This window comes from Mizuhopecten yessoensis, unplaced genomic scaffold (genome assembly GCF_002113885.1).
Source record: "Mizuhopecten yessoensis strain PY_sf001 unplaced genomic scaffold, ASM211388v2 scaffold11123, whole genome shotgun sequence".
Classification (NCBI taxonomy): Eukaryota; Metazoa; Mollusca; class Bivalvia; order Pectinida; family Pectinidae; genus Mizuhopecten; species Mizuhopecten yessoensis.
Genome location: NW_018408891.1, coordinates 358389 through 374424, shown reverse-complemented (window position 1 = coordinate 374424; position 16036 = coordinate 358389). Strand labels below are relative to the sequence as shown.

General features: G+C 32.9%; 1 protein-coding gene and 1 non-coding gene across 5 annotated transcripts in view; one reads left to right on the top strand and one right to left on the bottom strand.

The window, feature by feature from the left end:
• Positions 1-3594: 3594 nt before the first annotated feature.
• Trnag-gcc lies at positions 3595-3665 on the top strand. The gene has a single exon. It is a non-coding gene; the product is annotated as a tRNA-Gly (tRNA).
• A 6405-nt stretch (positions 3666-10070) lies between these two features.
• LOC110466191 overlaps positions 10071-16036 on the bottom strand; it is a 64439-nt gene continuing 58473 nt past the window's right edge. For 3 of the 4 annotated variants that reach the window (XM_021522554.1, XM_021522556.1, XM_021522557.1), the window contains 3 exons: positions 14504-14731; positions 14288-14299; positions 10071-11660 (listed from right to left, as the gene is read on the bottom strand). In XM_021522554.1, coding sequence (XP_021378229.1) covers positions 11035-11660; positions 14288-14299; positions 14504-14731 — 866 coding nt within the window. In that variant the 3' untranslated portion in view covers positions 10071-11034. The remainder of the gene's footprint in view (positions 11661-14287; positions 14300-14503; positions 14732-16036) is intronic. The other variant, XM_021522555.1, reaches the window with a different exon arrangement.

The following is a 16036-nucleotide window of genomic DNA, read 5'->3' as shown; positions in this document are numbered from 1 at the left end:
GCGCTTTATTTATTAATTAATTTATTTATTTTGAAATCGAGTACTAACTCACGAGAATTAATTAAAAATGATAAATAAAAGCTATAATTTTTCTACCACAATATTTTCTATATTGTCGAGTGATCGACCTCACTGTTACATAAAATTTCGTCTTTGGTATTATATCTATAAATAGTCAAATATTGATCAATGTTTACCTATTCTAAAAGTTCGTAAAGCGAAACATTTGTAAAATTAAAGCAACCATTTTAGGCTACCAATTCGGGGGAAACTGGTTGTAGTGAAGAAGCACATTTAAATGGCGCAAATCTTCAAACTGCAACCTCCCGTAGTTAAGGATGTCAACCAATCAAAGACACTTTACCAACAGTTCCGTCGTTTAATGGTGGTCCGGTTGCTGATAAACAAAAAATATTGTGGTAGAAATAAACATATGAATCAAGATGTTCTGTACAGCAGACTTACGTTCAATAATTTATCGATCAATATTCCAACTCATTGTCGAATGTCACAGTTATATTTAGCATCATATGCAAATATCAATGCAACTATTTTAAATGGTTTTGTACATATGTATATATATATGTGATGTATATAATGTTTTATTTATATTTTTATATAAAAGCCTCTGTTGTTTTTCGTTACGTTTTGAACATTTTTCTTCATGTTCATTTATTTACAAAACATTCAGGATCATAAAAATCATTTAAAACAAGTATCAATGCAATTTTTATTTGTACATACATGTAACGTTTCTTAACATTGGCTTTCTCCTTCATGTGTTAAATGTCATTACTGTGTGTGTTTTTTTTACATCATTATAATCTGGGAATATGTATATTAAATATATTTGAAATAAATATCAAGATGAATTCAATGGCTTCATTACTTATATTCTTGTTCACGATTTACGTACTAATACAATATGCAAGATAACACAAACAACATATAAACACAACCATAACTTTATGAAAAATATACTTCTGGCTTAGAAAGTTGACACTGTATACACCATATAACCTCAGTTTGATCCTTGTTATATTTAAAATAATTAAATTCTGGTTATTTTCCCAGCGATACGCAGTTTTGTTGTATCGTTAATCTTAAAACAAAATATCAAAGACAATACAAAACGATGACGTCGTTTACTGTAATATTTGGCACTTTATTTGTAGTTCCTTCTTCTGATTTGTTGAAGTTTCCTAACAATGAAATTTCAGTGCAATTTTCTGTTTGCTTTGTGCAAAATCCTTTTGATTTTTTTAGAAATATATAAATAGTTATTGACAATAACTATTCTTTGGCTATTCTAAATCAAATCATATTGTTTAACCAGAATATTATTTGGAGTTATTTTGTTTATACCAAAGACAGTTGTGTGAACTTGGTATGGATCAATAGAGTAACCTCACCGCCTTTAAAACAGTATGAATATTATGCATGCAGACGATAACGATAATGATACACGCTAAAGCAAGAAATTATCAGTAACGAACAATCTGGATATCTTCAATGTACTCTAATGGAACGGCAAAACTAGTAAAGGTGTTTTTTAAGAAAAGCCTTGTTAATAATATCAAACAACCAATGTTAACACAAGAATAATTTGATAAGGAATGTTACTTGACCTGTTGGATGTTTGAGATAAATTACTGATATTTGACATTTCATTTAATGTTCAATGATTTAGTAACGATGTTCATAATCTGAATGCTATATTATTAACGTCACACAAATATAGATTTTTGACGTGATTTACAACCGATCTGATAATATATATCAAGGTACCCTGGCGAGCTTTACTTGTGCTGGAAAAGTTGCTTAACCTTTTAAAATTATTAAAAGATTTTTACGGTTAACCTGAAGTTGTTGTTATGTGCTTTTACTGCCAAATTTAGGGTAAGTCAAAAGTCAATATAAGTTATTTTCCAATCGAATAAAATTAGAACTTATAACATATGTTTTGTTTTAAATATGAAAAAAGTGATGTCGTTTATAAATGATTTCAATGTAATTACAACGAAAACATGGCCATTTATAGTGCTCAACTTTTAAACAAAAGCATCCGAGTGAATGCATTATCCCACTAATGTCAACATCAAATTAAGGGGAGGCAATTTTCATATTTAACAAAATAAAACTAAAACTACCACACCTTCAAAATTCAAGTCCTCACAAGGAAAATAACATAAAATCGATACAAAACACGATAACGTCATTCAGGATGAAAGTTGACCACAGATTAGATTGCAAATACAAAATTTGGTATGATATACAGTATTCTAAAAATGAACTGCTGTTTAGTTCTCTAAGGACTTATCGGCGATGCTACAAGCCAAGAAGTTAAATCCAAATTGGTCGTATATACTGTTGAAACAGTGGGAGAGTTGCATAAAACCACTAAATTATACGAATTTCAAAAATCAGAGGAGTGCTGCTGGCTTTCTATTATTAAAGAGTACAGTGTATAGAAACAAACTTTACTCTTATCATATTTAATCAAAACAAATTCGTTAACTCAAACTTCAATAATGTAAAAACGAAAGTTAAAAAAAATGACACCACGACTTGAAATGCAAAGCTTTTACCTACAACATCACGGAAACATCAAGAAAGGAACCAAGATGAGGGATATTAACTTTAACTTATTAACATCTCGGAGAGAAACATAAACTTGAGAACTTTGAAGAGGGAAACATTAAAACGATAACCGTATGTTTGTCATGAGTAATATCGCCCAGTGGTTTTTGTGGTGACGTCATTGTGTTAGGTAGTGTGTGTGGAGTAATGGTATGGTGTTTGTTGTAAGAAGACATGGTGTCCTGTTTTATCGTGGTAGTCGATTATTTGTGAGTGGCGCCATGGTTTAATGTTATATTTGCTTGGATTCATGATGACCGATTGTTTTGTGAGGAGTCGTGGTACCATGAATCCATCTTTGGCCGTCGTCTTGACATTATTGTATATTTTGAGGTTTTCTAACCATCACTTTTGTTTTCTTATAGTTTTCTCATAGTTTTCTCTCTTTCTGAGTAGTAATGTATATATATTGTGTAATCATAACGTAACATAATGGGTTTGTTGGCACTTCCATGCTCTCTTGTGTTTAACACATATAACCCCTCTTGACATATTTCTGGCTTTAAGGATCCGCATACCACTGCCAAATAAATGGAATTAAGTATTGAAAACTGAAAAATTACTTCAGCTTTGATGAATATTTTTTTAAAAGGAAATTATCCCTTCCGGGACTTTTGTGAGAAATAAAAAAAATTATTAGATAAACAAAATATACTCGACATAAACAACTGGTGGATTTACAGTTGTTAGTTTAGTCACATTCATGATAAAACTGGCGAAATATTGAAATAATGAGATTCCTAGGTTTTTATGTCTAGATGTTAACTGGAACCTTGTTGTATCCTATACAGAAGTGAACGTGTTCCCTGTACAAAGGGAACCAGTCCCACTTACTGCTTGTTTTGTATTTGAAAAACAAGGCTTTTTTGAGGGAAAATCGTTGCACGTGCATGCTTTGTTTGATATTTCTTTTGGTTTTGTTATTTTTTATAATTAGTATATAGATGATACCAAGCATCGGTGGTTCAGTGGTAGAATTTTCGCCTGCCACGCCGGAGGCCCGGGTTCGATTCCCGGCCGATGCACATTTTCATTTATTCTTGTTTTTGACAAATGGTGTTATTCAAACCTCAATGAAATATGTCATAACATTGCGAATGGTTTGACCACTGCCAAAATCTGAAATTGTGCATTTGTTTAAACAATATTTATTACTTAAATTTATTTACAATACAATACAATCACATCAATTGAAAGGATCTGGCGACAAGATATGAAATCTTATATTAGGCCATCTCCTTCAGGTAACATTTAACAAACATTTATATTCTCTGATTGACCTAAATTGTTTAACATATATAACACACATTTTAATCTAATTAGTAAGACAAAAAGAAATGAGAAATAAAGAGTTTAATTATTAAGAGAGATAGAAGATAGAGATTTAGAAATTTGAGAGAGTGGTGAGATTCTACATCAACACCTATAATCTGCCTGATGCCATAATGTACCTCTGGACTTTATTAAATAATTTCAATATTTTCTATTGGAGACAAATTTGGGTCACCTTGAAGCAATATATCAATATTTATGTTTATATTTAGCTCAGACATTGTATTAAGTCTACGTTGTCTATAGTTTGTACATTCTAATAAGAAATGAGATGCTGTCTCAATACTACCTCATTGCCATAGGTTTGACTCAGCAACATGTTTTTTGCACAGATCGTAATCTAAAGAGCTACACCAAAGACGAAGTGTTGTATGGAGTACCTGGGCCTTACGGTGGCCATTGATATAATAGGACGGCTTTTTGATTTTATTCCGGTTTAAATATCTTACAAAAAAAGGTTTAGACGGTGAATTTCTGGTCTCATCAGGAATTGCGTTCCATTCTCGTATGGCTGTAGGTAGGAACGAAGATTGGTAGGTATTAGTTTTACTGGATGGGTGATGCATATTTGAGTTTGACCTTGGTCTATAACCTTGAGAGGCACCAATACTTGGGGGTAGTATGTTCTGTAGATATGTAGGGGCATACTTATGATATATATTGTACAATGCTATCATCCTATGTTAATAACGTCTATATGATAAAGATTCCCATCCAGCTTTCCAAGTTATAGAATTAGTTGATGCAGATTTTGTTGCTCCTGTAACAATCCGGCCTGCTTCCATCGGCAGTTTTTCAATATCTTGATTGTCCTGTTGATTGCAATTTCCCCATACTCTATATATATGAATATTCTAACAACGGGGCTGCGCAGAGATTCAAACTCTTGACTTTACATTGATAGACAATCGCTCTAATCGATTGAACTTCCTAGTAAACAGAGGTGTCTTGGACCATCTGTGCTAAACGTTATATCCAAACGGCAGTTAAAGGGAGGTTACTGCATTTAGGAAAAAACACAATGCAGTTGAATAATGTCGCTTTCAAGTAGAAACGCAACAAAAAAACAGCGAAAACAGCACCATATTATAATAGTATTTATTTCTACTGATAATGCATCCACCAACAGTTTTTACCTGAGTTTTGCTTATTGCATTTCAACCCTTTTTCTGTTATAACCAATACTCAATAAATAATATACTTTAACTAAATAATTTTCTAATATATACAAAACAATTTATCTATACATGTACATATACACATATATATGTACGATTAAGAATATATATCATGAACAAATTATAACAAATGAGCAGCCCTTGTTCAGTAATTTTCTGACATCTGTATAGATTTTCCTCCGAATCTACCTGGAACACTCGCTACTTTTAGTACAGTAGGTGCCGTATTTATTTCACCGATCTTTTGCTCTTGTATGTATTAAACAAATTTCTAAATTTTTCCTATTTTTCTTTAGAGTATTTCAAGGTGCTATCGAACCGAAATTCTTTTTTTTAAGAGAATTTTCATTTATCAATTTTGTCATATTTCCCTGTTGCCTGGTTTTCAAGACATGGTATTTTATTGAAAAATAGCATTTCCTAAGTCAGAGAAATTGTATTCCGAGATAACTTTCTAATGAGTAAACGGAGAAAAATTCAAATAAGCTTCTTTCAGTCAAACAATATGTTCTATTGTAGCATTCAATGTCTTTAAAATAATTCAATGAATACATGTAGAATGTATTCAATAAACATGTATACTTAAAAAACGGACGGTGAAATAAATATGGCCACCTACATTAGTTAACTTCCATTTGGCATTATATTGATTATCGCCATAGTTTACGTCAGGTATCAGTTGCACATTGTGAGTTAATGTATCACGTGAACAATATTTTTTATAATTAAAATCGTGAAATAATGTCCACAAACAGTTACCGTTAACGCAAATACGTGAGTACACGATGTTACCTGTGAGTAGCCTAGAGTATACCTCCATTGATGAACTATCATGTAGTATCATTTTTGCAGCTACTAAATGTATAAGTATCGTTCAGATTCGTACTGGTACATTTCTTAGGATTATTAACTTTCAAAATATTTCATTTTATAACATTTTTTTATTTTTGAGATCCACCGAATGGCATTTTCTGAGGCTGACTATATTGTTCATACTCCTGATTAAAAACATCACGTCTACTTTGCTCGTTTAAATTGAGTATTTTTTAGACACGAAATTTACGTATTATACGCTACGGGTAGTAATTTTGGCATCTAGATGGAAGAACTGAATTCGCACAGTCAGGAATTCGCGGTTCGCCATGTTTACTGTACCATCAGATAATCGAAACAGATCATGTTGATTTATCGTAGAGATCGTGATTATACTCCGTACACCATGTACAATAGAATAAAAAAATCCATCATCGAAATCCAAGGGGTCTTGCTTACTGACAGCATATGCACCCCTGGATTTTGTCATGACGAAATCGATGGAGACACAGCTAGCTTTTCGATTTGTTTCGTGGAAATAAATCTGACCAATCGCTTGACTGATACCTGTCCTTTGAAGATTACAAAGGAGAGACGCCCGACTTCAAAGCCTGTCAATTTTACCGTTACATTGCTTTGCGATTCTTTTGATGTACATCAGAGCAACAAGGTGGCAAACACTGAGCCTTCGAATTGATCATGACACATATAGAGGTGCTTAATCGAGGATGGCAAAATGCGGCCACATATGCAAAGTACCATGATCAAAAATAAAAAAGTACATTTTATGATAAATTGTTTATACGATTTGATCATTACCGAACAAATCTTCTTCATATAACTACAAAAGATCATTGCATTTGATATGTGAAATAATTATCATATAGATGTATCTGTATAATTAACCTATACTTGCTTGTAATGTTTGTCCATTTAATTTGCTTTCTTGAACAGTGAGTTATTTGATAAATATATCCATACCTAAAGTCCTTGCCATTATTTCGCTGTCGTAACAATAAATTCAAAGCTCTGCAGCTGTAGGTACGATTCTCCACATTGTGTTATATGCTCGTGCTGATGTTATCTCAATATGACTGATAGGTAAGATATATCAGAACTTCAAGCGATGGACGCACATACTGTACATATACTGTATACATACTGTACAATACTGTACACATACTGTATACATACTGTATAATACTGTACACATACTGTACACATACTGTACACATACTGTATAATACTGTACACATACTGTACACATACTGTACACATACTGTACACATACTGTATACATACTGTACACATACTGTACACATACTGTATACATACTGTACACATACTGTACAATACTGTATACATACTGTATACATACTGTACATATACTGTATACATACTGTAACATACTGTACAATACTGTACACATGCTGTATACATACTGTACACATAATGTACACATACTATACACATACTGTATACATACTGTACACATACTGTATACATACTGTATACATACTATACACATACTGTACACATACTGTACACATACTGCACACATACTGTATACATACTGTACACATACTGTTTACATAATGTACAAGACTGTACACATACTGTATACACATACTGTATACATACTGTACACATACTGTACAATACTGTACACATATTGTACACATACTGTACACATACTGTATACACACTTTGCACATCCTGTTTACATAATGTACAAGACTGTACACATACTGTATAAATACTGTACACATACTGTATAATACTGTACACATCCTGTATACATACTGTATAATACTGTACACATACTGTATACATACTGCATACATACTATACACATACTGTATACATACTATACACATACTGTATACATACTCTACACATACTGTATACATACTGTATACATACTATACACATACTGTATACTGTACACATACTGTACACATACTGTACACATAATGTACAAGACTGTACACATACTGAATACATACTATACACATACTGTACACATACTGTACACATACTGCACACATACTGTATAATACTGTACACATACCTTACACATGCTGTATACATACTGTACACATACTGTACACATAATGTACAAGACTGTACACATACTGAATACATACTATACACATACTGTACAATACTGTATACATCCTGTCCACATACTGTATACATACTATACACATACTGTACACATACTGTACACATACTGCACACATACTGTATACATACTGTACACATACTGTATACATACTGTATACATACTATACACATACCGTATACATACTATACACATACTGTACACATACTGCATAATACTGTACACATACTGTACACATACTGTATACATACTGAACACATACTGTACAATACTGTATACATACTGTATACATCCTGTACACATACTGTACACATACTGTACACATAATGTACAAGACTGTACACATACTGAATACATACTATACACATACTGTACACATACTGTACACATACTGTACACATAATGTACAATACTGTACAGATACTGTATAATACTGTACACATACTGTACACATACTGTATACATACTGTATACATACTGTACATATACTGTACACATACTGTACACATACTGTACACATAATGTACAAGACTGTACACATACTGAATACATACTATACACATACTGTACACATACTGTACACATACTGTATACATACTGAACACATACTGTACAATACTGTATACATACTGTACACATACTGTACACATAATGTACAAGACTGTACACATACTGAATACATACTATACACATACTGTACAATACTGTATACATCCTGTCCACATACTGTATACATACTATACACATACTGTACACATACTGCATAATACTGTACACATACTGTACACATACTGTATACATACTGAACACATACTGTACAATACTGTATACATACTGTATACATACTGTACACATACTGTACAATACTGTACACATACTGTATACATACTGTATAATTCTGTACACATACTGTATACATACTGTACACATACTGTACACATAATGTACAAGACTGTACACATACTGTATACATACTATACACATACTGTACAATACTGTATACATACTGTACACATACTGTATACATACTATACACATACTGTATACATACTGTACACATACTGTACACATACTGTACACATACTGTACAATATTGTATACATACTGTACACATACTGTACAATACTGTATACATACTGTATACATAATGTACACATACTGTACACATGCTGTATACATACTATACATATACTGTATACATACTGTATACATACTGTACATATACTGTATACATACTGTACATATACTGTACATATACTGTACATATACTGTATACATACTGTATACATACTGTACATATACTGTACACATACTGTACATATACTGTACACATACTGTACACATACTGTACACATACTGTATACATACTGTACGATACTGAACACATACTGTACACATACTGTACAATACTGTATACATACTGTACACATACTGTACACATACTGTACACATACTGTACACATACTGTATAATACTGTAAAAATACTGTACACATACTGTACACATACTGTACACATACTGTATAATACTGTACACATACTGTACACATACTGTACACATACTGTACACATACTGTATAATACTGTACACATACTGTACACATACTGTACACATACTGTACACATACTGTATAATACTGTACACATACTGTACACATACTGTACACATACTGTACACATACTGTATAATACTGTACACATACTGTACACATACTGTACACATACTGTACACATACTGTATAATACTGTACACATACTGTACACATACTGTACACATACTGTACAATACTGTACATATACTGTATAATACTGTACACATACTGTACACATACTGTACACATAATGTACACATACTGTACACATACTGTACACATACTGCACACATACTGTACACATACTGTACACATACTGTACATAATGTACGCATACTGTACACATACTGTACACATACTGTACATAATGTACGCATACTGTACACATACTGTACACATACTGTACAATACTGTACACATACTGTACACATGACCAAATATTTTCTATACATGTATGCAGCTTAGTATCGCAAATGGAAGTACATATCAAACAATGCCTGGTTTAGTCTTAACAACGTTAATTGGCATTAAACGGAGACCTTGAGCGGTAAACATGCATATCATTTTAATGCAACCAACCTTTCTAATGTGACTACATTCTGATAGACAGCATGGAATTACTCAACAAAGCACGGTCCTGTTTGATTAGGCTGTATATATACCGTTACCACAAGATTATACAATAAACAGTCGGTACGCCCGAACAAATACAGGCTTGAGTATTCAACAGTCTTTGAGTGCGCTCACAATTGAGAAGAATCAATGTTAATCGATGTGCAATGTTCGTCATATTAGTTCTGTTAATCTCGAAGAGTATCTTGTTCTTTCTTCAAAATTCAATACTGTTGCAAAACGTAATCGAAATTGAAAAAAGTCTAACGAAATTTCAGTGTTTGCTGAATGTCCATACATAAAGAAACCGTAGGTCTAGAAGTCAGTGTTCTTGCTACTAATATTACCCCAAAACGTGTTCGTATGTTAAATATGATCAGGAAAAACCTGTAAACGACCTTAAAATTTCGTATCTACAACGTGAAAGTCTTCAACAAAAGCCGTTATTAATTTTAGCAAGACCATTTTCAAAAGCAAACATGTTTCCAGATCGAATATGTTATATTGAGTTCATCTTTTTTTTTATAAATGTTAGTGAATGAAATACAATGTTAAAAGTCTGATATGAGAAACCGTTTGATTTGTTACCATAGTTACCAGTGTTAGCCTAGATTTGGACAGTTACCACATGAAACCCTTGACGTCATTGCATAGTAATAAATTAATGTTGATGCTGCATAAATGTCAAAAACGCATTGACAAATATAACAGGACATTTTTCAGTGACAATTATGTTCAGCATATCATTCCATATTCAACAAAAACCGTATTAATATGTATAACAGTTGGCCAATCAATAAAGAGAAAATAAATACGTGCGGGGCAACGTCCAGAAACAACGCTAACGATGTCGAACTGGACGACATCAAACATATTGCTAACCAGTTTATTTCATCAGGATGCGACACCACTTCCACAGTTGTTGTTTTATCACAGGAGTAACCTCCCTTCGGAGAGTCTATTTCCGGTTCGGATTTGAAGTCATTGCAATGGTCGGAAGGTGATGACTTGAGCATATCGTTACACAGATAAGTTCTGTCATTCGGAAGTATTTTCTTGTTGGCGTTTTCGTCCTTGGTGAACGTTAATGGTCGAGTGGACGTAAAGCACGACAAATTAGTATGTCCCTTACTCCGAACAAGATTTTTATTTTCGAATACCAGGTTTGGTATCGTGATGCCTCCATTTAAACTTTCCGGAAGGTCATTGTTGTAACGATTGTTTCCATAGTAACCCTCACTCTCTGGCTGTGACGAGTTATCAGTTTCCGTATCGAAATCAGTCCCCGCGTCATTAAGTGAATCGTCAGACATAAATACGTCATCTTCATCGGTATTGTCATCAATGCTATCACTAATTCCATCGAAATCTGAAAACAAAACAGAGGACAAAAATAATTATAATTATGAATGTGCTACTATAAAAAAACAGCATGTAAGAAAATGAGATCTATAAACGTGAAACATTTCTCAAATATTAAAAAAAAAATCCGTTTTATAGAAAACAATTTTGTTCCTTCACGTCAAAATAAAAGATTGATCAGATTGGTCAAAGTCACGTTTAAAAATAACATACATAATAATATAAAATAAAAAAATAGTACTTTTAAGAAACACGCATCTTTTATAAAATTACGTTCATTTTGAATAGGGACAAAGAATATTAACTCACGTACATCATCACAATGACGAAACAAAAATGATTTTATAGCACGTTTAAGTAAAATTGCAATCTGCAGCTTTTGTCCAGGGTAAAGCTGGAATAGCGTGGTTAGCTCAGCGACAACTTTACGCCTTTTTTTTTAGTCAAGCGAATTATCGATATTGGCGACAATGCAAACATATTTGTAGATTTATAGATAAATTTTAAAACTCTAATTTTGAAGAGAAAAAACCTTTCGATACCAAGCTTTCTAACAATTGGTTAGAGATCATTTGCTTGTGTAGCTATAGATCTGGCTTGTTTACCCGAAACATAACACAAAACAAGTGTGACAATATGCATCATTACCAAGAGTACTTGAAGACCAGTTATGATTTAGACTCATATTTAAGCACGAAACAGTACAAGTCTCTTTCATGCCAAGAGGCGTAGGTAGGGTAGGGTGGAATTCCCCTGTCCTTCACCCATTTGACATACAAGGATATTTTTCTGTAATCCATATTAACAGAATCACCTCAGAAACCAAAACCGGACGTCACAATATTCGCATTGCGGCATCGAAATGTTTCATCCCTTTCTTACCATTAATTGTGCTTTCATATACAAATGTATTTATATGAATGAGAAAAAATAGTATCTTTACGGGACATTGCATGCATATCGTGGCCAAAACTAGATTAGATAAAGACATTAAGTAAAACTTTGGTTAAAGATTGATTTCACTGCAATGCATTTAACATAACAAAATGATAAACGTTTTGTTTCAAACTTTAAAAAATAAAAAAAAAATAAAAAAAAAATGGTACAGCTCGTTATTTGGATGATTTGCAATAACTCGTTAATCTCGAAACCGTTCGCTTAAACGTTACAGAAATCAAATATGACACCAACATGCAGTTTAAAATTATTGATGAATAAGAGAAAACATCTAGTGCTACTAACCAAGTTTTTAAACTAACGAACTACATACCGAAAGCTATATGGAAAATTGGAGTCATCTCCCTTTTACTGACAGAGATGTGATCCTAGCTACTTTACGTCACTATTGTACATATCATCTTTGCAAATTAAAAGTTACGCTCTCGATATCACATATCTTATGTTCAGACTGTGAAACACCTTTCTTTCAAATATATGGTTGTTATTATGTTTGATATCTGTAGTGTTATCAATGTTGAATAAATAGTATAGAAGCATATTTGATAGTTTTTCATATATTTTATAATGTTCATCCAAAACGTTCAATAATCCCATGATATTAGTGTTGACATCCTTCATTTAGAACTTATATATAAATGACACCATGCGATCATATGGTATATATACACTTTACACTGTGTCATTGTACAAAATATAGATACTTTACACGATGTATAACGTGTTCCACACACGTAATTTACACGCTATAAAACGTTTAACATTTACTTGGATTACACCCTATACTTCTTGTAATATTGACATAGATTACACGCTATACAACATGGTATATTGACATAGATTACACGCTATACAACGTATCGTGGATTACACGCTATATAACATTATATTGATTACACGCTATACAACTTGTAACATTTGCATAAATTACACCCTACACAACTTACATGGATTACACGCTAAACAATGTCTGTGACACATATATAATTTACACGCCATATAACGTGTAACATTCACATGAATTACACTCTATACAACGTTTAGTTACATAAACATAGTTTACACGCTTTATAAAATATTATATATGCCTAGTGTACACATATAAACATAATCTACACACTTAAAAACATATATTAACTACACGTGACGTAAATGTATCATTCAGCAGTCATCAACACGAAACGGAAGTGACGTAAGACAAATCAACACGAGATGGAGACCAACAGTAATTATTTTAATCTACACAAGGGTATTCATTCCCTATGTATGTTATGCATATAAATTGAAAATTGCATGTTTCCAGCTACACATGGCATTAAGCTGAACGATAATACCGAAAGCTTAAGCCGAACAAGACGTACATTTCAGTAGGCCTAGAGTCAGTGCTAGTTTATATTTCAAAATAGTGCAACAAGTATAGCGTCTTATGTTTATAAGCAAACCATATCTATGTATATGCCATATTGTTGAAGCTAGCTAAGCGCAGCAACCTCTGCGACACTGCCAGCTTTGATGCTATTACGCATGTGACGACTAAGCGCGAAGTTAAATGATGGTATTCGATGTTTAGTCAAAGCAAATCATCAACAGCGTTTTAATAAAACAATCAAAACATTTTGATGATGATGATGAGTGTGTTACCATAGCTACCTACTAACTAAACGTTATTCTTCGTACCAAGATCACTCTCTAAAATAAAATAAAACGAAAAAAGGTAAATAAAAATCAGTTACTAAAAGTATTTTCAGAGAGTTGATATCCTTTTAGTACAAATAAAATCATTGTTCAAATCATTAATTGCATTGCATATATATAAACTGTACTGATAAACTGCGAGGTTTAAAGTAATAAAGAATGAATGTGTAAGTAAGTCTGGGGACCAGTATTACACACCTGTGGAGTTCATGCCATTGACGAACGCCCAGCTGCCAAGGAACTCCGGCCACTCACGGTTCTTCCATGTCAGGCCGTAGTACAGGTGTGTGAGAGGCGACTCCGGTGATCGTTTGGTCTCCTCCGCTTCCGCCTCCTCCTCAGCAACCTTTTCTGTGATTGGCGGAAACATGGAGCGCTTGTGTGCTGCTGAGCGACTGGAGGACTTCTTAGAACTCCGGGATTTGGCTGAAAAATAAGATAAAGACGATGGCAATTCCTTGAAGTATGAATCAAAAGACCTACTCATTTTGTCTTATGAGTGTTATAACTTTATAAAAATTCAGTCTAATAGACTTAAGTCATACTCATGTTGTATACTTATAAACTCGTGACTGGTTCATTGTGTAAGTTGTGGAAAAAGAAAACATCGCAAAGCAGTGTAAGGACATATTCTAGCATTTGATCAAATAATTATTTTTATATGTGTAACAGTCTTACAATTTATACAGTATTGTTTGATATCAACTTTCTCATAACATATGCCTGAAATTGATCAGCGATTAATTAATGGTTACTGTATCAAAGTTCATGTCAATAAACATTAATGAAAAGCATTCCCAAAACAAAAACAAAATACATATATAGATACATATATCAAGATTGTCATATTTTATATAAAAAGAGAGGCGAATCATCTGTCCAACAGTCTAACGAAGCAGCATGTATGCAAACAAATTCCCAATAAATATAATATAAAGTGTCACATGCTTTTCTGAAAAAGACATTACTGTACAACATATAGGAATTCGTAACACTTTATGAAATCACCGACGATATTAATTGTAAAAAAAAAATAACGATAAAAGCATATGAAGTAATAAAAACCGAACAAAGTGTGAATTTGTTGAAAGGGTGTTGGCAACAAGTTACACAATAACACGTCATAAACTTCGAAAGCATGCATAAGTATTGTTTATGTGTAGCCCTATTAAGGATGGCAGTTGTAGAATGTTTACGGAAATACTAATGATGGCGGTTTTTTTTTTTAAATGTTTTACTGGATAATGATTCTAATGTCTTTCTCGGATGGAGATTACGTTTGTCACCTGTTTTACCTCAGACGTAATTTACCTTAATTTACCTCGATATCGATGACGTGTAATTCAAATACTGATGACGTTTGTCACCTGTGTTTTCCTCCTTGTGATGACGCTTGTCACCTGTTTTCCCCGATTGTGATGACGTTTGTTACCTGTTCTATCCGAATACTGTTGAGTGTTTTGTTTTAAACTTTTTTTTAAAATTAATTCCAATGCTATTGACCTTTGTCTACCTTTTTAACACGAATTATTTACCTTTGAGTTGTTTTATTTTTGCATTTAGAGTGATTTCATCGACCTGACGTGTTTACACTTACATGAACTCATGATGCAGGAATAAGAATCCAGTTGCCAACAGTATGCATTTGTAAGTCTGAACGAACCCAACTCTAAAGATACATGTACTTAGGGTAGTCGGGTGGTGCAGTTGACAGCACGCTTGCCTTTCACC